Source organism: Netta rufina, assembly GCF_964035555.1.
Source record: "Netta rufina genome assembly, chromosome: 4".
NCBI classification, from domain to species: domain Eukaryota; kingdom Metazoa; phylum Chordata; class Aves; order Anseriformes; family Anatidae; genus Netta; species Netta rufina.
Window position 1 is genome coordinate 1,318,805 of NC_140127.1, and position 26,395 is coordinate 1,345,199.

General features: G+C 40.1%; 1 protein-coding gene across 2 annotated transcripts in view; it reads left to right on the forward strand.

Annotated features, from left to right (window-relative positions):
• PRSS12 (serine protease 12) overlaps positions 1–26,018 on the forward strand; it is a 45,116-nt gene extending 19,098 nt beyond the window's left edge. The window contains exons 8-13 of one of the 2 annotated variants that reach the window (XM_084285961.1): positions 2,076–2,217; positions 7,271–7,476; positions 8,177–8,255; positions 9,435–9,557; positions 16,844–17,124; positions 25,924–26,018. In XM_084285961.1, the coding sequence (XP_084142087.1) occupies positions 2,076–2,217; positions 7,271–7,476; positions 8,177–8,255; positions 9,435–9,557; positions 16,844–17,124; positions 25,924–25,937 (845 nt within the window). In that variant the 3' untranslated portion in view covers positions 25,938–26,018. Of the gene's footprint in view, positions 1–2,075; positions 2,218–7,270; positions 7,477–8,176; positions 8,256–9,434; positions 9,558–16,843; positions 17,125–21,983; positions 23,367–25,923 lie in introns of those variants that run through there. The other variant, XM_084285960.1, reaches the window with a different exon arrangement.
• Positions 26,019–26,395: the final 377 nt, after the last annotated feature.

Below are 26,395 nucleotides of genomic sequence, written 5' to 3' on the forward strand. Positions count from 1 at the left end.
TCCTATGGCCTTACATACAGACAGTCTGAAAAAAGAGCTACAGAGAAAGAAGGCAAATTCAGAGGGAGCAGGAAGAAAGGGTGAGAAGCATTACATCCTTACAGATGTAAATCAAACAAGAATTATGGGTATCAGATATGCACAATAAAAAGATGTGGAAGTGCACAATCTGCACTTCCACATGCACTTTTCTAGTCTCTCTCTCTTTCTACTTTTTTTTTTCTTTACAGCCTTTTAACCTTTAAGAATCCAATGGATGTTTTATTTTGCAGTACAGTTCCATTATGTATAGATGATGTTGAATCATATTTGGTAGAAAGAATCTTCTCAGAACAAAAATAACAGGAATCCAAATCATCACTGCTGCCTTTACAGATGCAAACCATCTGTGCTGCTTTGCTCAAGTTCCTATAAAGTGTAATCTTAGCTGAAGGAGGTCTGGTTCAGTTAAATGCATCCATATGGTAACATTCTCACATCCCCATTACCAGAAAGTCATATTAATTTTGTGCTCATAAATAAATACATGCTAAAACATAGGCTGATGAGTTAACAATAAAACAGATATACTGTACTGTGAATATCCCATGCCTCTAGCTGGGTACCATAATGTATACCTAAATCATACTCTTCCAGTGCAACACATCATTTCAACAACAAAATGAATATGGTGTGTCTAACATTTCCTAAAGGCTTCCTGACTGGACAGGGGACAAAGACTCTATTGTTGCTCTTTACTTTCCAGCACATGAAAAAAGCACTTTTTCCTCCCTTTAAGAATGAATTCAGTGGAAAAATATGAGTAGATGATATAACTTGAGGAAATGCAGACATTAAGGGACACTAAAAATACAATATACCGTAAAACCCACAACATTTGTTTAGTATATAAGATCCTGACAATGTAACTAAACAGAAAGTTGATGAAACAAACAATTGTAACTGTCCAGGCACTATAAACTCCAATGAGAAAAATATGCCTTAAATTACATTTGAAGCAAAAAGACTTCTTTTTTCCCCTAATTTAATCAGTGAATTAAACCAGATTAAACCAGCTCTGCACCAGATTAAGGTAATTCATGCCCTAAATTAATCTGAATTAAATTTCAAATGCAAGTATCTCAAAATAGGCTTTTATTTAAGAGCAGAATTAATTAATTTCTCATCCTTACAGTGTTAGAAGAGATTTGGAATAGATTATAAGGATGAAGGACAACCTTACCAATTATTCAAAATAAGGAATACTAATCAGACAATAAAGATGGCATAGTAGAAGATTCACAATGTGATTCTCACTTAAACAGTATAAAGAGACCTCAAAGGAATTCATAACTGTTTCAAGGCTACTTGCATACTATAAAGGAGTCTTAATGTAAGTAAGAATCAAATATGTACTTCACTTAATGATTCAAAATTTAACTATAGGCTGAGCACTGAACAAATCATGATTAATCAAGTCTGACTAATCCATGAGTGAGATTGTGTATTACGAACATATCTGAATAAGCAATTTAAAATGCTAGAAAAATAATCACACTTTGTTAATAACACACAGTAGATCATTATGCTATCATACAAAATATGCTACAGAACAGCATGTATAATAAGTAATAACTGAATTTCAGCACAATGCTGTACTTTTTCGCTGAGATTGTGGTAAGACAAGTGGTAGCAACTGGTCTGAGAATGGATTTATGAACTAAGGTATTGTTACATTTATCCACAACGTTTTTGCAAGGAGAAGGTGTCCCATGGATGGCTACCACAACAAAAACACCTCAGGTGTCTTTGCCATTAAAGGGAAAATTGTTCTGTGCCCACTGTGGTCAAGTGCCCTATACCCTATGCACTACGAAGTTCAAAGCACAGGGAGTACAGTAGTATTTCATAATACCTTACACTTTGTACAAACTACTTCCTTTTGTCAGCTAGGGAAAAATACGTGACTATTTTATCAGCTAACATTAGGCTTGCTGAGCATAAAGATCAGTTGACCCTGTATGCTGAATGTAATTACTTAAAGTACTAGTTCTTGCTTCTGTTGTTGTGGGTTGACAGCTGTAATTTATTCCCAGGTCCTCCCATCAGGCTGATGGATGGTGAGAATAAGAAGGAAGGACGCGTAGAGATTTTTATCAATGGTTTGTGGGGCACAATTTGTGATGATGGATGGTCTGATAAGGATGCAGCTGTAGTCTGTCGACAGCTTGGGTACAAGTAAGAAAACTTGTTAAGCTGTTTCTCGAGTTATCTGTTTGCCATATCTAACAATGTTAAGTTTATGCAAACAAATATCACCAAATTACGTCTGTTGCATAATGTATGTCTTCTAAAATTTATGTGTTTGGCATAATTGCTGTATCTAACAAAGTTTGTGCAACTCAATATCACAGATTTATGTCTCATCACATAACATATACATTTTAAAAGTGGTATGTTTGGTATTCTTTTAGAAAAACATTTATACTATAAGTAGTAGTAGATTATATCTTCAAAACAACAAAACTTAACTTGCATTATCTCTGAGTGAATCATCTCTTTGGTCTGCTCCATCCTCAGGCCTCTCTAGCCTTTTATGTTTCCCTCACAGATGACCAAACTCAATCACTTATCCCCACCTTCTGCTTTAAGTTTTTGCAGAGGTAGGCAGTTGGATGGATTCTCAATTTCTGTCATGTGAGAACAGGGATTTAAGATTATAGGATACAACAAGATACATGCTTCCTGAAGGGCTAAGGATAAACAAATTTTAGAAATCTAAAACTAGGTTCCAGAAACTGGGAGAGCTTGTCGGAAATACTGGATCTTGGCGACCCTGTGTCTAGACAGTCGCATTCCACAAACCTGACTGTGCTGTTAAGTACAATGATGAGCTGGAATTGCTTCTGGGCCTAGGAGCTCATGCACAGATCTTTTTGTTGAAGTTTCTATTATATTTAGTGGTGACTTGGCTGTTCCAAAGCAAGACTGGAGCTACTGCATTCATGCACCTGAACTTGGGGGTTGATGAATGTTGTTTCTTTAGTAATAAACACGATGACCCTTTCCTGGGAGGAACTCAAAAAGCACCTAACACTGAAGATGACATTAGTTTTCCTAAGACTGATCACAGAACTAAACATTATCATTTAACTCCCTTTACAATGCTATGTTTAGTTCCCAAGTCTTTCCTGCTGAGGAATCTTTCTACTTGGCCTTGCATTACATTCCTTTGAAAAAATTACATATTTATTATTACAAATGGGAGAAATGGCTGCCTTAAAAAGGAAGAACTGTGTAAACAAAGGGTAAAGATTGAGAACATAGACTGAATTTTTCCTGCATATATTATTCATAATGTCAGTGGTCATCTGTACATTTATTTAATGAAATCCTGCTTTGAAAAATTCTCAGCTATTTATTAGAGTTCATTTCTGAGGCTGAAACAAGAGAATCCTTGAGTTGGCAAAATCCCTAGGTTAAAAACAATACCAGTTTTAAAGATGCCTCATTAAGCTGGCTTGTCAAATTTGGGATTAACATTAGGAAAACATTAAAAAAAAAAAAAAAAAAAAGAGCCTTACTAATTGGCTAAGAAGTCATGAAAACATAAAAATAATAGCAAACTAGTCAAAGCATATTTTTTAGCAGGATAAACACTAAGAGAACACATACCTTTTCTCAAGTACTATCTACAGTGTGATTGTGTTTAGCATACAAAAGAGTATTTTGATAGAGTGAGCGAAGAGCTAACTAGGGTTTTAGAATCTCCTTTATTTTTGTAACAAAAAAATAGAATTCAATAAAATTGTATTCCTTTCATTTAGGATAAGGTTGTAAGATAAGGTTATAAGAACACACACTTGTGCAACCCCACAAATAAACAAATATCCTGCCATTGGTGCTCCAAAAATGATCTAATACAGAAATAGAAGTCTTCTAGGCTAATTGCTCCTCTGTATTAATCAACTAGATTTCCTCATTAGCAGCATTATTAATAATGGTAATACCACTTTGGAAGAGCTCAGCATGTTATTGTCTATGGTCTTGTGTCTGAGAAAAGCTGGAGGATAAGACCTTCTCTCCAGGGACAGATCCAAGCAAGCAAGGCTATTTCTCTGATGGTCATTCCTGCATAGACAGCTGTCTTGGCAAGCAGCAATTACATGACACACATACCTTCGATAAGGGTGGTCTAAAAACACTTGTAAGATCATGTTCTAGCATGTAAAAAACACAGGACTTTTAACGCTTTTACACTTAAAGCCTTCCCAATTTTATGAAATAATTTACTCTACTAATCTGTACTCCTTGCTTTAGGACGCCATGATTTTTACATTTGTTTCCTGGTAGATGTTCTTAAGCAGCTTTGTTCATTTGTTTTTCGTCGAATGGGTACGGACTATACTTCTCAGCAATTACCAGCAAACTGATAGATTACTGATGCACAGTAAGAGACAGATAGCTATCATATAAAGGTATCAACAGTCTATGCAGTACAAGTCCATGACTGAATTCATGGCAACGCATGACTACTATCCACATATGCTAAATTTCCTCCTCTCTTTGTCTTTCACCTATAATATTTACATATGCAACCTCATACATATCAGTATTCTTTGAGGTTTGCCTGGTTAGCCAGTGGAGGCAGCGCCTGCAAAGTCTGTACAGGCAATTATCTACTTCTCTGGGAAAGGCTAAATCTACCGCGGTGACTCACAACAAAGGAGCAACTTTAGAGCAATGCCCTGACGCAGAAACTCTGTATTCTGACACAGAGATACCTAAACCAGATTAAGAATTTGCCAGGAGAGCCTGTGCTGCCCCAGTATTTTGTAAAACCATACATGGTTCAGCTGCCCTTCAGCATCAGGGAGTTGGACATACAAGAGAAGATATTAGGAGCAATAAGAGACACATTGCTTGTGACTGACAAACTATATCACCCTAAACTCATTAGACAAAGATTGTCCTATACTGGTTCCAAAGTCAGTTAAGGCTTTGGATTATCTGGTAAATACATGGTGGCCATGGAAATTAAAAATGCCTAAGGACAGTTGACCTTGTAGTATTATCTCTGAGAGATAAGCATCATGCTTCGCTTTCCTGGCTTTTTACAATCTGTGAATTCTAAATAACATTTGCTACTTAGAAATCCTGTCCCCTTCAATACATGGTAATGAAATCCATATAGGCAAGGCTTTCTATGTGCAACTTTGAAAAACGGAGGAAGTTTGTATATATTGCTTTCATGTTTGATTTACAATATATTCTATGTTATGAATTAAATTATATCAATATGGACAATTAAGGGCTGGATTCTTTGAGTTTTATCCAGCAGAAATCCAGCGTTAATGAGACAAATAGTTTTGCAGAAACGTGCCACAAATCTGACTTACTTATATGGTCAAGGAAAAGCAATGTTTGTCTGGTAAATAGCTTTATCCCTTTTTATGTTACTAATTCTTGCTGCTCCCACTGACTCAACACTTAGTTGTTGGACAACCCTTACTTGCTTTGTATGGCCTCAAACCATACTAACATTTTTTTTTTTTGTCATTGTCGTGGTTCTGCTCGAGTGGGCAGCTGAGCTCCACCACAGCCGCTCTCTCACTCCCCCTCCTTAAAGAGGAATGGGGAGAAAATATGATGAAAAGGGCTCAAAGGTTGAGATAAGGACGAGAAGATCATGCAGTAATTATTGTAACAGGCAAAACAGACTCAGCATAAGGAGATAGTAAGATTTATTGCTTATTACTAACAAGCTAGAGAAGTGAGAAACAAAGGAAAGAAACCAAAAGCACCTTCCCCCCCATCCACCCTCTTCCATCTCCTCCCCCCGAGCGGCGCAGGGGAACGGGGGAATGGGGGTTATGGTCAGTCTACAGCACTTCTCTGCTGCTCCTTCTCAGTCACTCTCGTCCCCTGTGCTGTGGGGTCCCACCCACGGGATGCAGTCCTTGATGAACTGATCCGGCGTGGGCTTCCCACAGGCAGCAGCTCTTCCAGAACTGCTCCAGATATGGGTCCGTACCACAGGGTCCATCCCTCAGGAGAAAACTGCTCCAACCTGGCTCCCCTACGGGCAGCAGCTCCTGCCAGGTCACCTGCTCCTGCGTGGGCTCCTCTCCACGGGCTACAGGTCCGGCCCAGAGTCTGCTCCGGCAGGGGTCTTCCACAGGCGGCAGCCTCCGTCGGTGCTGGGCCACCTGCTCCACCGTGGTCTCCTCCACGGGCTGCAGCGCAGAACCCTGCTCCACCGTGGTACTCCATGGGCTGCAGGGGGACATCCTGCTTCACCATGGTCCTCACCACAGGCCGCAGGGGACTTCTGCTCCGGCGCCTGGAGCACCTCTCCCCCTCCTTCTTCACTGACCTTGGTGCCTGCAAGGCTGTTTTGCTCACTCCTCTCACTCTCCCAGCTGCTGCGTGGTGCAGCGTTTTTTTCCCTGTCTTAAATATGCTCTCACAGAGGCGCAAAACAACATCGCTTATTGGCTCAGCTCTGGAAAACAGTGGGGCCCTTAGCAAACATGGGGCAGCTTCTAGATCCTTCTCACAGAAACCACCCTATGGCCCCCTGCTACCAAAACCTTGCCATGTAAACTCACTACAGTCATCGCTAACATTTTTTTTTTTTTTACATAAGTATTGCAATTGTTACATTTCACTGCCTTTATCCAATTACATTGCAGTTTTAGAATTTAACTATGGAAGTGCACTTTAAAAATGATGTGATTTGTACTCACGATAACAAAATATGTTAATAACTATTAACAACTAATAGATCTGTAAATTGTGGCTCCTACTACACTTCAAATATACTACCTTAGTTAACTAGTCCGTCTTTCTCAGGTAACCAAGCCATTAAAAATATATTTTTAGCATTCACAGATGCTGATTTTCATATAAGGATTAAAGGGATTATGAAAAATCAGCTTTCATATATTTTGCTTTATTGTAGATATTTGTAATGCCATTACAATGTAAAATACTTGGCATAGTACCTTTTAACTAGAGACATAAAAGCACTTTTAAAACAATAATGAAGTACAGCAATTTTGTTATTATTATTAATACTACTATTATTTTTCCTACTTACCAGAGTAACAGAGGCAGTAAGAGAAATTGTCATATAGTAAATCAGTGACATGACTTGGAATAAAACCTTGGTATCTTCATTTCACTACTGATACTCTATTTCATTTGTGTAGAACAATGCCTCAAAATGTTTTAAGTAATATATATATATATATATATATACACACACACATATATGTTCTGTTTCCAGAGGTCCAGCTAGAGCAAGGACAATGGCATATTTTGGGGAGGGCAAGGGCCCGATCCATGTAGATAACGTGAAATGTACTGGAAACGAGAGATCCTTGGTGGACTGCATTAAGCAGGACATTGGAACACACAACTGCCGTCACAGCGAGGATGCGGGGGTCATCTGTGACCACCTAGGCAAGAAGACCCCTGGGAACAGCAATAAAGGTGAAGTCCCTTTTTGAGTGATAAATAAACAACTTTGGATGGGGAACTGGATGGGGATCTGTTGGGATAGGAAGAGATGGAAGTAAGCAATCCAACCTTATAGAGGAAATACTTACATATAAGAATTTCTAGAAACACAATTGGAATGAAATTGTCTGCCTTCACCGTTTAATTTTACTGCTGTAAAATTACTTCAGTAATTTTACTGCAGTGGCAGCACTGCAATGGAATCATTAAGATTATTCCAATCAGACAAGGCATTTGTTTGCCATAATTTGCTGCAACCATGTTTATTAAAACGTACAACGGAAATGAAAATGCAAAAGCCTAGACAGCTCCTCACAGCTTTTCAAGGTATTGCATATCTTCAGCTGAGGATTGAGACCCATGTGGTACATCAAGTTCCGCTTACACTTTCATGAGGATAATAAAGAAAGAAGCCCATAGAAAGTCCTAGGAGTAAGTCCAGATGTACACTTGAGAAGCAGAGCACAACTGTGTAAATTGCTCTTTGATCACAGTTAAAAAAAATAGCTAAAAAGAATTTCTGAGTCTGAGAGAATTCAGTGTGTATTCCCAGAGCAAAATTTGGTTGATAAAAACTGTCATGAAACACACGTAGTGTTTTTTAGTTAACTCTCATCGCAAAATTGATGCTTTTTAAAGTTTAACACTGTCTCCATCTCTGTTTCTGGTTTAGATTCTCTTGCTTCTGTTTGTGGATTGAGATTACTACACCGCCGACAAAAGCGAATAATTGGTGGGAAAAATTCTTTAAGGTAAATATTTGGTAAAGAAACATCATTTTCAATATAAAGCTTCTAAGACATCTATTTGCCATATGCTGTTTGCATAACTTATGCTTTTACTGTAGATTTTTTTTTGTTTGTCATGAGAAGCAGAAATACACTCAGCAAATTTGGTGGGAAATTAAAAAATACTCATTAGTAAAATCTTGGAGTATTAGTTGAAAATCTGTAAATACTTATGGCTGTTTAGCTACTGGATTGGGTTAAGTTTCTTATTTTCAAAATAGTAATTTCACTTATTTTCAGAGGATATCTTGATACCAGGATGTGAGCTATACTAAGAGATCTATGAATATGGTACAAGGCTATAAATACTACCTATACCGAAGGAAGGTACGATTCACTGCCTGATTTTCCTCCACAAAACGCAGCATGCTGGTCTAGATGATCTTGGGCAGCTCCTGTACTCCCGCATACCTATTCAAATTGACAGTAGTCAGAAAATATCTGTTGCTTTTTCCTGATGTTGCTGTTGCTAACAGAAGTATCCCTTTCCCTCTTTCTTCCTCTCAGATTGTGTATTTTGCTAATCTATTAAACTGGCAAAAATCAATCCATCCTGTCTTGATAGGCCTGCAATAATGCATCACAAATCTACTACCCAGAACAGAAGATTGCAGGCTGAACCAAGGTGTTAACCTATTACTTGTGTTTATACCGTTGCTTTAGACCTCCTGATCTGTAAGCTTCCTTTTTTAAACAGCTCAGGATCAACAAGGCAGATAGCAACTCAGACAGGAAAGCAGTCTGGGATACATTTGTCAAGAATTTCCCTTCTTTTCCTTCACCAGTTGACAGGAATTTTCTGGTTTGTTGACTTGGATGGTATTGGGCAAGGAACCCATAGAATTTATTTCTGGTATAATGAATGCAATCTGAGAAGGGAAAATTAAAATTATTCGCAGTGGGAGGAAGTGCTCAGAGTGCTGGGTGTCCAAACAATCCATTAACAAGTCTCAACCATTGTTCAATGGAATTGTGGATGCTGCAGGAATATAGAGGTATTCTCAACTGCTACTCGATACGTACCATGATTTGTAAGTTCTGTCAGTCAAAGAAGCTTACATGGGATTTACATTCAAGGTAACTGACAAGCTACCTTACCTTTCCATTTTTGTACCCTGAAAGCAATGTCTGTGCTCTCTGCAGGGGTGGCTGGCCATGGCAGGTTGCCCTCCGACTGAAATCTTCTCATGGTGATGGAAGACTCTTGTGTGGTGCTACTCTCATTAGCAGCTGCTGGGTCCTCACTGCTGCACACTGCTTTAAAAGGTAGGTCTGTCTCCCTTTAACAATGCAGTGCATTTTCAAACTACATCATATTTCTGGGTGTAGGCAAAAACATTCTGGTTCAAGCCTATTGAAAACTGTTCAAAAGAGTTCAACTTTGATTTAAAAAAAAAAAAACACACAAAAAAAACCAACAACTGGCATCCTTTGCCCCCAGATAAAAACAAACAATAAAAGAATTCATTGAAATATTCCAGGTGTATCCACGAGATCTATATTCAAAACTTCAGCATTTCCATGCAAAAGCATATGCAAAACTTCTGATATTTTAACAGATCTTTCTATTTCAACAAAACTGCAGCTTATGTCTTTTAGCTTATAGCAAAGACAACTGCGCAGACATCAAACACAGGAACTGTTTTTATTTGTTTGTTTTGTAAATGCTTGATGTTCTTATACTGACTAGCTGTACTTGTCCCCCAAAACTCTTTGTAAGGTATAGCATTATTATGTATTTTGCAGAGTCTAATAGGAAAGTAAATCTGTAAACTGGACACTAGTGAGACTGAACAAGTTCTGCTCATTCTTCAAAAATAGACTGGAGCAACTACCTTACTCTGTTATTGCACAGCACAAACAGAATTGTGTCTTTTGCAGCTATCTAAATAAAGATTGCATCTCCTTTAATAGAACTTGGTCAAACAAAGAAATAGTTGCCTAAGATGCAATGCTAGGATATTTTCCGATACTTGTATCTAGCAAACTATGTCCAATTCAGCTCTCCAACACTGGTATCTAGCAAACTATGCCCAATTCAGCTCCTTTCCACGTAGACTGCAACATACACTCTGTTATAAATCACATCTGGTCTACTTGGTCCAACTTTTTCTGCAGTTCTCAATATCAAACTATTATCTAGCTTTTCTAAATGTCTTTTCACATTTTTGCAGAAACGTTTTGTTACTAATGATTCTCATATTAGGTTTTTATTATATGAACTTTTCAGTATTTTTGACATCAGAAATTCATTGCCATGAAGTTACTGTAGTAAAAAAACCCACCAACTTGCAAAGTAAGGAAGTTGGTGTAATATTTTAAGCTTTCAACAGCAATTATTTCACTGGAACTCCTACAGAAGATTGCAGTACAGACTAGAATAAAAGTGTAGAAGAACTGCATTGCAGTTCTGAGGAAATTTGCTAAAATTGGCCTGAGTGGGCTGCAAATGTTTAACCTTTGGACTTTTGAGCCTTTCCTTTTGTACACTAGTAAGTAAAAAAGAAGAGTCAGGCATATTTTTACTCAAGTGAATAGGAATCATTACCTTTGCTTAGTGCCAGATGTACTTCTTTTTGTTCTTATGGTTCATGAAAATCATGAAAGATTTTTCTTAGTAATATTTCAAGTTGATATGGTCAAACTCAATGAAATTACTGCTTACTTCCACTGGTATTCCAGTTGTTTCCGTGGACCTATGAAAGCACTTCAGCTGCTGTCATCAAAATTCATATAAAATGGCTTCATATTCCCATTCATCATCTCTATAGTGATTACTAAGGATGCACCTTAAACTCTTGAGAAAGCCTTTGATTAGAGGCTTGAAAACACACCAGTCCTTTCTGTTGTTTTACCTTCAAGCACAGGCAAGAAAGGAAGGTCACAGGAAGGCAGTTACTGTTTCTGTGTACAAATCAAGGTCGTAGCTACCCAGCCGTCCTCTTTATTAGAATGCTTTTACACATTTGATGATACAAGTTAGTTACTGCGGTGCCTGGAACTGTGTCCTTGCAGTTCCCACTCCCCAGAGAACACATTACCTGCTCTTTGCTATGGCTTGCTTATTTCACTGGGGCTCCAAGTCCTAAGGATGTGCTGCCAAAAGCATGCTCATTTTGGATCCTTTCCTGAACACCAACATAAGGGGAAGATGAGTGGCTGTTCATTCAGCTACTCAAGGGTCTGTAGCAGGCTCTCTTAGAACTGTTCATTACATGCTTACAAATTGTTTTACTCCAGATGTTGCATTTAAAATAGCACAACCTTAAATCTAAGCATGCAGCTCTGGCAGATGATGGATGCACTACTGTTTAGTGTAAAAGAGAGAAGACCCCTTTGGTTCTGAGCTGGCACTGGACAGACAGGACAGAACTTCCTAATGCTCTCAGAGTGATTTTCTTCAGGGCTAGGATAGGTTTTAAAGTACTAACTATAGATCAAATGCCATCTTCACATATTTGCCACAAACAGACAAGAGAAAGTCTAGTATACCATTTCCTGTATCCTGGAAATCGGAGTACTGCTTAAACAACAAAATTGACCTAGACTGTATTATAGATAAAAAATTAAATACTTAATTTTTTTTTTTTTGCATGATGGTAGAAATTGTTTGCCAGCAGTAAAGTAGCATTACTAGTTTCTGTGATTTCATATATACAATTGAGATAGAAGGCTGTTTGAAGGTATTTTTCCTTTTACAACCCACCCATCTTATTAGCAAGATTTGTCCTGAGTGGTTCTGACAGCTACAGGGAATTTTCAGACCTATACATGAAAAAATACTAACTTTGGATAATTAGAAATATGAGGCATGAAATAAAAAAGAAATTAGAATGACCATGTCATTTTTAGAATAGCACTTACATGTGATCTGCTGCACAGAGCCAGAAGTGTATCTATAAATTATACGACAGCATTTTCAGTGACCTTTTGGAAATGTTTTTGGCAGATTATGTCAGGCAAAATATATTCAATGCTAATGGCCTGGTACATTTGTATTCTAATATAGTAACACTCAGATGTGTACCAAAAAACAGTAAAATATTACTTTCAAGTATTCAAAGATAGTATCTAGCAGCTCATTCTGGGGTACAGAGTCTTACTTACAATAGCTTTTAATGGCAACTAACATTGTTATAAACAATGACTAGCAAATATTATCAAACCATTTAGTACTGTTAATTGGCAAAGAAACCCATAATTTTACTTATTTTATTGGACTTAGTTCTATCATTTAGATGCTTAAATGGAATGTCATCACACAGTTATGAAATTTTAGTGGAAAAATATAACTGAGGGAGACGTCAATAACAAACCCATAACTCTTCCACCTCCTATACTAAGTGGGGGTTTTACATTTAAGTTAGAATATTTCAAGGGAAAATAATACAAAGCCATTTTACTGCAACAGTAAGGGAAGTATTTCTGTGCCAGCTTCCTTTTTGTAATTTACTCTAGGGAAATAGATCCTACAAAGTTGGCTAACGCACCAGCTGAGGGTGTTTGTAATCTCACCCTGTGCAAGGGGTGACACTCAGTCGACTGCATAATCCACCCCAGTGCTATTACACACTTAGATGCCGTTCATCACTTCCGTTCTGCAAATAGATTTCGTAACAGTGAACGAAGACTGCTTAATCACAGAATCACAGAATTGTAGGGGTTGGAAGGGACCTCAAAAGATCATCGGGTCCAACCCCCCTGCAAACGCAGGTTCCTTACAGCAGGCTGCCCAGGTAGGCGTCCAGACAGGCCTCGAATATCTCCAGAGAAGGAGACTCCACAACCTCCCTGGGCAGCCTGTCCCAGCGCTCTGTCACCCTCACCGTGAAGAAGTTCTTTCGCATGTTGGTGCAGAACTTCCTGTGCTCTATCTTGTGGCCATTACCACTTGTCCTGTCCTCGCAAGCCACTGAAAAGAGGTTGGCCAAATTCCCCTGTCTCCCACACCTCAGGTATTTATACACATAGATGAGATCCCCTCTCAGTCTTCTCTTCTCCAGGCTGAACAGAGCCAGGTCTTTCAGCCTTTCCTCATAGGGAAGATGCCCTCCATGACAGTGGTCCAGTCGTGCAAGCTGTCCCACATTTCTGTGATTGCAACGAGATTGTGGCCCTGCAACTGAACACAGATCTCGAGCTCATCCTGTTTATTTCCCATGCTCCACACATTGGTATACAGGCACAATAGGGAAGCAGCAGGCACAGTTACCTCTGGAGGGATGCAAGAAGATTCCGGACGGGGTACCAGGATCATTACTTTCTCTGAGGAGCCCTCGGACGATCCTGTGGGTCAACTCAGAGGTTTTTCCCTACTATCTTCAACAGTGACAGCAGTGACAACTTCCCCCAGCCCTTCTCTGTCACTTTTAGCTCCCCTCCCTTCCCCCGTCAAACCTAGTTTAAAGCCCTGGTAATCAGCCCAGAGAGCTTGCTCCCCAATACACTGTGCACCCTGAGCATTCAGCTTCCTGTCTCACACTGCCCTCATCCACTTTGGAGGGGGCACAGAGCTGTGCTGTCAATTCTGCAGGTGAGTGCTTTATTCCCCTGCTACCCAAGTTTCACAGAGGACCAATGCATTCATCAGCTTACATAAGAAAATGAACTACTGGTGTCTGTCAGTTCAGTTTTCACAGTGTATTCAAACTGCCTTGTACATGTATATCATAGTGATATGTCTTCGGTCAAAGAAGTGAGCACGTTACGGGTACTGCCATGAAAAAAAGATGGCCAAAGCAACCAATACAGAGTCCAAAGCATAACTAGAGAAATAGTATTTCCCCCCTAATTTTTACTTTTCTATATGAAAGTTTCTAACTTGGAATGCTAAAGCATTACTGAAAAGTATTTCTCATGGGCCAGGAAAACTTGCTTTTCAAGTGTATCCATATGTAAACATGTTAAATTAAACTTTGAATAATAGTTTCTCAAAATTTCCAGAAGTAACAATGAGCAAATATAGAGAACCTATTCAGTACAAACTGACACAGCAATATCCAAGGCATTTTACTGTAAAGACGCACAAGTTACAAAAAATCCACTTTCACAGAAATAACACTAGAAAAAAAGCTGTGTGAAGTAATGCCTATACTACATAATATTTTAACTTAATGAAAATGCACAGCTTTCTCCTTTATAAAGGAAAGCCACATAGTTGGCAAAAGGAAAAGAGATCATGATGAAACTCACCCAAGGTTACAGAATAGATCACAGCACTGCTATTAAAAAAAAAAAAAAAAGTGTTTTCAATCCAGTGCCAGATTATACTTTTCCTGGCTCCCACATAATAGCTCAGAGTAATGATACTGTAAGGGTAGACTGAGAAGAGCATACTGTCTCAGCAAAGTACAATGTGATTAGCCTTTTCTGGTGTAATAGATGTGGTAACAGGGACCCAACAGGGGATTCACCAGTTTCAGAGCAGAAATTCCTGGCAGGTGGCAGATGGCAAGGATTTTGACAGATTATCTGTAGGGATGCAGAATTTAGGATTTCACTGACGTCATACTTCAGATGGACAAATATGACCATACGTATGACTCCAGAAACTAGTTAAGACCTATCAATCTTTATTACTCTGAAAAAAATCCTTAAGAGCAAACAAAAGTAAAAACAATGTATTGGGTGCTAATTCTGCTCCCATGGAATTGCACCATATATTCTATCAGGAAAAGAACTAACTGTGAGGTCTTAGTGAGCTTTTAAAATGAAAAAATAACCAACCAACCAACCAAAAAAACAAGAGACAGACTAATCTAGAAATGAGAAAGTGAGATCTAATGCACGAGAGTGAGATACATTCAAGTGTTTTTTGTTTGATTTTGGTTAAAGAAGCTTACAAAAAAATACTTCTAGAAATTTCAAGGAGCTGGAGTCAGAATCCAAGCTTTTGCCTTTTCTAATGTCTTATTCATGCTCTGATTTCTTAATGGAAATACCTACTGAAAACTGAAGGAGTGATAAATTATAAAATGGTAGGACTTTTGTGGTCAAAATAGAAAGATTATTAGCAGTGTGATACATACAGAGCTTTTGTTCTTATATATCTTTATAGTAAACTTACTGAAACACAAATCATTTGACGTATTTTTTTTCAGGTAGGAAATAAACAATGTGGTTGGTTGAATACACAACTCATTTTTTTCTCATTCTCCCTCTGAGACTAAAATCAACATGGATACTTGTTCAACACTTCTGTAAACATTAAAAATTCTGCATCAGTCACAACTCTTCACTTCCAGCTGCTATACAGTTTTGATTTCCAACCAGAAAATTCAGTATATCTAAAGAGTGAGTGCTTCACACATACTACAAAGGATGACTTGGCAAGTTTTTTTGTGGCAGACAAGTGACTCCATTTTTCCTACACAAGTCATCTTCAGATGAATAAATGTTTGGTCGTTGCCTGCAGCCTTCTTTTCTTACAAGCCTAGAAGTGAAATTATGCTCATACAAGACCTGAGGGAGACATGCAGAATTGAAAAGAAAGCTCTGCAGGTAGCCATGGATGCAACTTGCAATTAGAAGAAATATTCCATGGTATGTTGTTCAGAAGCACTCTAATGTTCCTGCTTTGCCCACTATTCCTCAAGCAAGTTTTAGTACGCTATGGAGATCAACAGATTGCCAGAAGGTATTAAAAAAAGTGCAGTTTAGAAGGTGACTGAACATTGTGGGCTACTTCCTGCACATGTACTACAAATTTCCCATTGAAGGCTATATGGGAATGGGAGAAGTCAAAGCAAAAATATTTGGGCAAGCTTAGTCAGATTTTAAAATAAATAAATACACTCAACACTACTCCCTTGTTTGCATTTTCCTGAGAAGATCTGTGTGCCCTGTAATTCAAAATCTCCAAAGGCATGCATAAAAAAATGTTATTTCAGCCACAGTAATCACCACTAAAGTATTTACCATTTAGTCTTAAATGCTGAATAGATTGGGGTCATAATAACAAATCTGACTTAAAGGCTTTCTGTCACTTTGAGAATAGGTGTTCATAATTCACATAGACTTCATTTTCCTTAACATACCTTTAGTTAACCAAAGATGTTTTTATCAGGTTATCTGTCTCTAGAATTAAAAGAGCATTTTCCTTCCTCAAGATTTTTCACAGCCAACCTACAAAGCTAGCTTGAATACTGTTTTCATTTCAGTAATTATTTAGGGCATTACAATGATGTTAAGTACTCAACTTTTTGTTAGAATCACTGGCAGTTTGTGTTACCCTTACTAAATACATTTATAACACACACTTTGGTTGCACCTTTGAAGTTAAGTGCCAGTCAAAGCGAATGGCTGTAAGAAACCGCGCATATGTAAACATACAGAAAGGAACATCAGCTAATCTGGAATGCCAGGAAAAGTTAGAAGGTACTCTTTAGGAGACACTTGAACTTCAAGTAATATAGTATAGTAAGTAATACTTAACAGTATTGCTCGTAAGAAAAAACACAACAATGTTGGTATTGCTATATGTGAGGAATAAAGACACTGATCAAATCTGACTTTGCATGAGCAAGCCCTGTTTGCTTTAATCTCAATCTCAGGTATGGCAATAACACTCGGAACTACGCCGTGCGAGTGGGAGATTATCATACGCTGGTACCAGAAGAGTACGAGGAAGAAATCGGAGTCCAACAGATTGTGATACATAAAGAGTACAGGCCTGACAGCAGCGACTATGACATTGCACTGGTGAGGCTACAGGGCCCGGAGGAACAGTGTGCCAGATTCAGTACCCATGTCTTACCTGCCTGCCTGCCCTTATGGAGAGAGAGACCACAGAAAACTGCTCCTAGATGTTACATCACAGGATGGGGTGACACAGGTAAAAGTGTTTTAATGATTTCCACCCTCTGATCTTGCTACCTGAGGCTGCTAACTGAAAAAAAGGAAATTGAACACTTGAAGTGAGGAAATGCAAAAAGTAACAATTTTACTCTTTTTATATACAGAAATATTTTCTCTCCTGGTCCTGAAACAGGAAGGACAACGCTTTGTTTAGTGAATTTAGTTTGTGCTTGAGAAGTGGTGATTAACCATGTCATACAAACCAGTTGGTATAATGGCCTCATTAAGATCGACAAGCATGAAGGAAAGGCTTATTTGCTGCCTGGCACACCCTGAATAACAGCATATCACCTCCCCCTTCCCCAAACGTAACTAGCAGCTCTAATATATTTAGGGTTTTTAGGTGAGCACAAGAGATACTTGAGAAAGGCTATCTAAATTACTCTGCTTCGATGGAGGCATGGATAGAAAATAAATACATAGTAGAATTTCAAGTAACATTTTTAGCCTCTCTTGTTACCATTGACATTTTTAATCAGCAGCTGGATTTATATGAGAAAAGATCTTGCCAAATCTTGAGAGCCTCAATACAACCTGCAATCCAGGTTTCTGGAATAAACTAGCTAGTCATTTTTTAGGTCAATACAGGACTATTATTCTTCAAGGGTCTTTCTCCTTAAAATATTTTACAAGTTAATAAACACACTTCACTGTCATGTTTTTGTGAGGTTGAATGCGGTGCAAGAGAGCAACCACACTTGCTGCTTTGTTCCACTGATTCACTTAAACTGGCAGAGGCAAGGCCAAGTATCAGTTCTTCCTCTTTCTATGCATCAAACTGTATGGACAGCTGTCTAGGTCAGTGTACTACAAGGAGATAAACTTGTAGGTCTGTTTTTTTTTTTTTTTTCTTTCCTTTTTTGTTTTTCTTTTCTAAGAACCACAGAATCACAGAATCACAGAATTTCTAGGTTGGAAGAGACCTCAAGATCATCGAGTCCAACCTCTGACCTAACACTAACAGTCCCCACTAAACCATATCCCTAAGCTCTACGTCTAAACGTCTTTTAAAGACTTCCAGGGATGGTGACTCCACCACTTCCCTGGGCAGCCTGTTCCAGTGTCCAACAACCCTTTCAGTAAAGAAGTTCTTCCTAACATCTAACCTAAAACTCCCCTGGCGCAACTTAAGCCCATTCCCCCTCGTCCTGTCACCAGGCACGTGGGAGAACAGGCCAACCCCCACCTCGCTACAGCCTCCTTTAAGGTATCTGTAAAGAGCGATAAGGTCGCCCCTGAGCCTCCTCTTCTCCAGGCTGAACAAGCCCAGCTCCCTCAGCCGCTCCTCGTAGGACTTGTTCTCCAGGCCCCTCACCAGCTTCGTCGCCCTTCTCTGGACCCGCTCAAGCACCTCGATGTCCTTCTTGTAGCGTTGGACCCAAAACTGAACACAGTACTCGAGGTGCGGCCTCACCAGAGCTGAGTACAGGGGGACGATCACCTCCCTAGCCCTGCTGGTCACACTGTTTCTGATACAAGCCAGGATGCCGTTGGCCTTCTTGGCCACCTGAGCACACTGCTGGCTCATATTCAGCCGACTATCCACCATCACTCCCAGGTCCTTCTCTGCCTGGCAGCTCTCCAACCATTCCTCTCCCAGCCTGTAGCTCTGCTTGGGGTTATTGCATCCCAGGTGGAGGACCCAGCACTTGGCCTTGTTAAACTTCATGCAGTTGACCTCAGCCCATCGGTGCAGCCTATCCAGATCCTCCTGCAGAGCTTTCCTACCCTGGAGCAGATCGACACACGCACCTAACTTGGTGTCATCTGCAAACTTACTGAGGGTGCACTCGATGCCCTTGTCCAGATCATCGATGAAGATATTAAAGAGGACTGGCCCCAGCACTGAGCCCTGGGGAACGCCACTAGTGACTGGCCTCCAACTGGACTTGGCTCCATTCACCACGACTCTTTGGGCCCGGCTATCCAGCCAGTTTCTAACCCAACAAAGCGTGCGCCAGTCCAAGCCAAGAGCAGCCAGTTTCTTGAGGAGAATGCTGTGGGAGACGGTGTCAAAAGCCTTGCTGAAGTCAAGGTAGACCACATCCACAGCCTTTCCCTCATCCACCCAGCGCGTCACTTTGTCATAGAAGGAGATCAGGTTCGTCAAGCAGGACCTGCCTTTCATAAACCCATGCTGACTGGGCCTGATCGCCTGGTTGCCCTGCAAGTGCCGCATGATGACACTCAAGAGAATCTGCTCCATGAGCTTCCCTGGCACTGAGGTCAAACTGACAGGCCTGTAGTTTCCCGGGTCTGCCCTCCGGCCCTTCTTGTAGATGGGCATCACATTTGCTAGCCGCCAGTCAACTGGGACCTCCCCCGATAGCCAGGACTGTTGATAAATGATGGTAAGCAGCTTGGCCAGCTCCTCTGCCAGTTCTCTCAGTAGCCTCGGGTGGATCCCATCTGGCCCCATCGACTTGCACACATTCAAGTGCCGTACCAGGTCACCAACCAGTTCTTCATGGATAATGAGGGCCACATCCTGCTCCCCATCCCCTTCCACCAGCTCAGGGTACTGGGTATCCAGAGAACAACCGGTATTGCCGCTAAAGACTGAGGCGAAGAAGGCATTGAGCACCTCCGCCTTTTCCTCATCTCTTGTAACTAAGTTTCCCCCCGCATCCAGTAAAGGATGGAGATTCTCCTTAGGCCTCCTTTTTGTGTTGATGTATTTATAGAAACGTTTTTTGTTATCTTTAACGGCAGTAGCCAGATTGAGTTCCAGATGAGCTTTGGCCTTCCTAATTTTGTCCCTGCACAGCCTCGCTACATCCTTAAAGTCCTCCCTAGTGGCCTGCCCACTTTTCCAAAGATTATAAACCCTTTTTTTTCTCCTAAGCTCAAGCCATAATTCTCTGTTGAGCCAGGCTGGTCTTCTTCCCCGCTGGCTTGTCTTTGGGCACGTGGGGACAGACTGCTCCTGTGCCATTAAGATTTCCCTCTTGAAGAGCGCCCAGCCTTCCTGGACCCCTCTGCCCTTCAGAACCGCCTCCCAAGGGACTCTACCAACCAGTGTCCTGAGCAGCTCAAAGTCAGCCCTCCGAAAGTCCAATACAGCGGTTTTACTGGTCCCCTTCCTGGCCTCGCCAAGAATAGTGAACTCCACCATTTCGTGGTCACTCTGCCCAAGACAGCTCCCGACAATCACATCCTCCACCAGTCCTTCTCTGTTTGTGAAGAGAAGGTCTAGCGGGGTGCCACCCCTGGTAGGCTCACTAACCAGCTGCGTCAGGAAGCTATCTTCCACGCTCTCCAGAAACCTCCTAGACTGCTTTCTCAGGGCTGTGTTGTGCTTCCAGGATATGTCAGGGAAGTTGAAGTCCCCCACAAGAACAAGCACCGACAATTTCGCAGCTTCTGTCAGCTGCCTGTAGAACTCCTCATCCGTCTCCTCATCCTGGTTCAGCGCTCTATAGCAGACCCCGACCAGGACACTAGCCTTGTTGTCCCTGCCGATCCTAACCCAAAGGGACTCGACCTTGTCATTCCCAGCCTCGAGTTCTACAACCTCAAAAGACTCTCTAATATAGAGAGCCACACCACCACCCCTTCTGTGCTGCCTGTCCCTTCTGAAGAGCTTATAGCCAGGCATTGCAGCACTCCAGTCATGAGACTGGTCCCACCACGTCTCCGTGATGGCAACCAAGTTGTAGCCTGCGTGCTGCACGATGGCTTCCAGCTCCTCCTGTTTGTTACCCATGCTGCGTGCATTGGTGTAGATGCACTTCAGCTGGGCCATTACCTTATCCCCCAGCCTTGCCATTGCTCCCCCTGGCACAGCCCCAACAATCCTTGCTTCAGCTCCATCCCCCTTCCTACCTAGTTTAAAGCCCTCTCAATGAGCCCTGCCAGCTCCTGGCCCAGGATCCTTTTTCCCATAAAAGATAGGGACCCGTCTGAGGCCATCAGGCCAGGTGCTGAGTAAAGTGCCCCATGGTCGAAAAACCCAAGATTTCTGCGTTGGCACCAGCCCCGGAGCCACGTGTTTATCAGGTGGGCTTTCCGTGTCCTCTCTGTACCCCTCCCTGCCACCGTAGGGATGGATGAAAACACCACCTGCACTCCTGCTCCATCCACTAACCGACCCAGCCCCCTAAAGTCTTGTTTGATAGCCTTCAGGCTTCTCTCTTCAATGTTGTCACTGCCCGCCTGGACTATCAAAAGAGGGTAATAGTCAGAGGGGCGTACCATTTTTAATTAATTACTTAGCATTTTACACAATTCACTGAAGGTTCTGCAGCATTGTTTAGTTAGGGCATCTATTTAAGAAAACATTAGCCATTGCAGTAATTGCCTCTAATTATGGTAAGAAATTACATAATTGCAGTGCTTCAGCTGAAATTTCATCTTACTATGTGAGTCATACTTAAGTCACAACCAGTAGGATTTTACCTTAGGAAAAAAAAAAAAACAAACAAACAACTTTCCACTAGCTTTCGTTTCCCATGTTTCCAACGGAAAAAAAGGTGCAAGCTAGAGAGGAAAAAAAAAAAAAAAAAAAAGCCCCATTGAAGTTTTAAAGCATATATTCTAAAAGTCACAAAAAGTGTGTTTGTAACACAATAAATTCAAACCTTGGCAGAAGCCAGTGAGATTTACATGAGGTGTAAAGCTACATCTTAAACTCTGAGCTTTTTTTTAAAAAAAGTGTCTTTCTATATTTACAATCTTGTATGCAACGCACAATTTTTTTTCAATACTTATTATTATTTTCAGTACACTTAATGCTGAAACAGTGACAAGGATTGACAGCATAAATTGGATCCAATGCTATTTATGTTTCTGAGACAAAGCATCATACTGAGACAGTAACTTGAGTCCTCTTTTCAGGAAGGGCTTATTCAAGAACCTTACAACAAGCTGCCATCCCCTTACTTCCCAAGAGGGTATGTGAAGAGCGTTATAAAAGGAGATTCACGGGAAGAATGCTCTGTGCTGGAAACGTCCAGGAACAGAAACGTGTCGACAGCTGTCAAGGAGACAGCGGGGGACCGCTGATGTGCGAACGCCCAGGGGAAAGCTGGGTCGTGTTTGGTGTGACCTCTTGGGGCTATGGCTGCGGAGTGAAAGATTCTCCAGGTGTCTACACCAAAGTTTCATCTTTTGTCCCCTGGATAAAAAGCGTGACCAAACTATGAATGTCCTTAATCAAAACCAAACTCGATTAACAAGGTTTGAGGCAGGACAGCTTGAACAGCAGAGTGCACACAGCTGGGGCCCACAGTGGGTGGAAACACACATTTTCCTGATTCACGTGGTGTTTCTGTTTTTGTTAAATCCAAGCTGTATACACACAACCTTTCCAGTCAGGGACTACTATGCAAACAAAATCCTTCTGTTTTGAGGAAGTTTATATTGCATGAACAAGTTACCATGCACCTATGATAAGTGGAAAAGTGACCTCCAGCTTAGAATAATGTTGGAGCAGGCCAGCTGGAGAGGTCCCTTTCAGACTTGCTGTTCATGGGAAGCTCCGAGCTACTTATGCTCCAAGATTTTCTGGAACTAATTACACATCTCAGAGTTCATTTTCAGTCTAGTTTGTTTCATCAGTTCTTGACTGGTTTCTTATTATTCCTATGATCTTATACTCAGCTTTCTGGTTTGGACTCATGTTTCATTAGCTGATGAGACCATGAACAGGGCGATTCTTGGTAAGTAATTTTATGTATTAAGTGTTAGAAGGAAAGTAAGTGTCAATAGTCAGATGCCCAGCTAGCCTGATAAACATTATTACAGCTTAGTTCATAAAGCACATTCCCAAGTGAAGCAGGTAGTATGCTGGAAGGTAGTTTCCCTGCAAAGCTTCCCTCCACAGTTATAAGAGTGAGATCAAGGAGGTGTTCAGACAATGCCTATCTGAAAAGGTCTATGAAGTCTTAAACTACTGTTTTCTACGGTAGTTTGTAGAAACAGTAGTTTGTACAATACAGTAATTTGTGTAATACTTTGACAACATTCTCATGTTTAGGTGCAATACTGTTTCAGATCGGTCTCATAGGAAAAGTGTGAATTATCTGAAATCAGTAACCTCAAAAGTCTCTTTTTATCTTTTATCCAGTAACTGCTCAAATTAGTCAATAGTAATTTATGATACTACATGAAGAACTAGTTGTCATATGTTCTCTAATGCCCTCTTATATTCTAAATATCGTTTAGCAATATCTATGAGCTACAGTTTTCAGTGACTTATAAAGTATTTATGTATCTTGATTCCCTGTGTTAATTCCTTTCACAAATACTTTCCTCAGGCTAAGAAAACCTTAATGGTTTATTATAAAAATGCACCAATAAAAAGTGACTGTAATGTCAACACAAAAATTAAACAACTTACTATCTTTTCAGAAATGGCCGCCTCATTAAACTTAAAATCACAGGATCATTTGGGTTGGACAAGACCTTTGAGACCATCAGCTCCAACCACCAGCCTGACCTACTGAGTCCCACCACCAAACCACTTCCCTTCATTCCACGTCCACATGGCTCTTAAATACCTCCAGGGATGGGCACTCCCCCACTTCCCTGGGCAGCCCCACCCAATACCTGACTGCCTTCTCTGTGCAAAAATTCTTCCTAATGTCCAATCTAGTATTATCACAGAGAACAGAGGAAGCAATTACCATTTTAGTGCAACACTAATTGGGATCAGTCTTTCAGACAGTTAGCCTGAGACTAACTCCAGTCAACAGTGAACCATGAAAGTCCATACTACATCTGTAAGCTCTAAGGCCAACTGGACTGCCTCTAAGTGTACTCTGCATAGTACGTTTTTAACAAACAACCTTCTTAACATGACGAAATGAAAGCTGTGGGCCATGAAATACCCCAGTGAGACAAACATGGCAGATGTGTGGTACAAACTGTGACTACCAGTTACTGTTCTCCTGTGTTTCCTTTCCCCAGTCACTCAAGCTGTGACAGTATTGTGGCCTTTTGTGAACTAAGTAGGATGTTTGTATTTGTGTTGTAAGTGGGCATTCATTCATTTCTGTTTGCTTCTATGTCTCTGCTGTTGTAACAATATCCAAGACAACTTGATTTGCATACAAAAAGTGACAATGCTAGTGCAAGTGAGTGCATACTTAGCCCTCAATTTCTCTCCGACCTCAAATTTAGTCTTCAACTAGCTTAAATGTCTTGTTGGAACTGGTGCTAAAATAGTATACATGAGGTGCTTTTAGATTTTAGTTTTCTCTAATTCTGCACTATTGGATTAGTGTGAAGTATATTATTTAAAAACCTACCATAAAATTGTAGTACTATGATCACCTACTGGTAGACCTATGTGAAAGACTGCTAGTCAACTTCAGAACCACTGATAAAAGACCCATTATTTTGAGACTTGTGGTGAAATAGACTACATAGTGCAATACATGTGTGATGTACAGGGGAAATCATTTTAAGAGTTGCACGACAGAAGTACAATACGGAGAAGAAATTACATACTAAATGGAGTAAACATTTAGATTTAGTACTGTAGTTCATTAGTTTTTCTCTTTTAATAGAATGCTTTAATAATTAGAATTTAAAATGTTGCACTACAGTTTCCATGCAAACAGCATGCCTTTTTTAGTTTCTAAAGAAAGTGAAATTGTCTTTATGTTATGCCATTCTCATTTTTGTTCACTGAGCCTGACGACATAAACGCATGCAATAAAAGCTGCCACACTGACTAGAACTTCTATACATAATGTACAAGCAGATGCTGCAGGGACATCAGCTGGGTAAACTGTGTGTCAGTTTTCATAAATGAAGAAGGCTGCTCTTGAAAATACTGAAAAAGCACCTAAGCCTGAGGACGTTTTCTTAGGGATGAAAGTTTGTCCTATACCATGGAATTCCTAGTGCTTGGTTAGGCTGTCATGAACAAGTCTAGCCTACACTATTAGGAACATTTAAGAATTTGTTGACCCTTGCTGCACTCCCCTTTGTTTAACTTTTTAGTTCATACATGGTTGTGGAGGTTTTGTTGTTAAAGCAGGCTGATCACATTGCTTACAGTAGCATAAATTAAGAAAACACTTGTCACTTCTATTACTGGATTACATGACCATCTTAAACAGTGTGTAATTTATCTAGTTTCCACAATATTGTAGATCTATAGTTAAACGTAGTCCCTCTTAACTTCCTAAGTTTTGGTCTATCTTCCAGAGACAAAACATCAGAATCAAAGAACAGGGAAGCATTACTGGCACTGACACACAAACTCATTTAAAATACATTCTGACCTTCAACAACTCTCTAAAGTATAGGCATGGTATGTGTAAGCACTGAACCACAGATAAAACAAGATCCCATTTTCTGGGCATTATATACAAAATATCTACAACCTCAGCTGTCTTATTTCTGGAAAAAAATAACTACAGCACCATAAAGACTTATATTTAACAAGAAGTCAGTCCTGAATAAATACTCTCCATCCTTTTTTGGTGTAAGAACAGGACTTTCATACTTTCATGTGCTACAATATTTATAGTAAAAAAAAATAAAAAATAATGATGCTGTTACGATTTCAGATTTGCAATTACAGAACATCATTTACCATATATTAGAAGGCTAAAACAATTAGCCTGATGTAGCAGATAGGAGAACAAGAAACTCTGCATGAAATCAGTAAGCTAGTGGTAACAAAAAAGTTGGATTTTTTTTTTTGTGCTGAGTAACGTAACAGCACATGCAGTTAGCTAAGGTATGAAGACTTCAAACCTACCCCATCCAAACTATGTACCTTCTCACATGCAGCACATCCTATTCCATTTATTTTCCATAGAAAACAGAAGCTGATCACAATTCCCTGCAAATATAACAAAGCAAGGATGAACAAATTCAAAAAGAAGCTTGTATTTACCTTTGCAAAGGAAAAAGACCGGGTTGGGTACAAGGTGGAGAGGTGTGAACTGCTGGATGTAACTGCAGATGGAGCTGGGCGCAGAAAAGTAAGTAGCATCTATGAAGGTAAGAGCTAAAATGCAAGATGAATGGATGGGAAAAATAGAAAAACAGTTGTTTGGGAATTAAATTTTAAGAGAAATCCTGAAAAACAAGCCATCCTAAACCACAGAGAAACGAAAAAGCTGCTTCACCTAAGAATACCTCTGTCATTACTTCAGTAATGAAGAAAACAGATTTTAACTACCATCTGTGCAGGGGACTGCATGCTTGTAGAAAGTTTCTACCACTGGAAAGGCTACATAATCTCTCTAAGAGCTCTCACAAGAGATACTTGCAATAAACATCAGAGT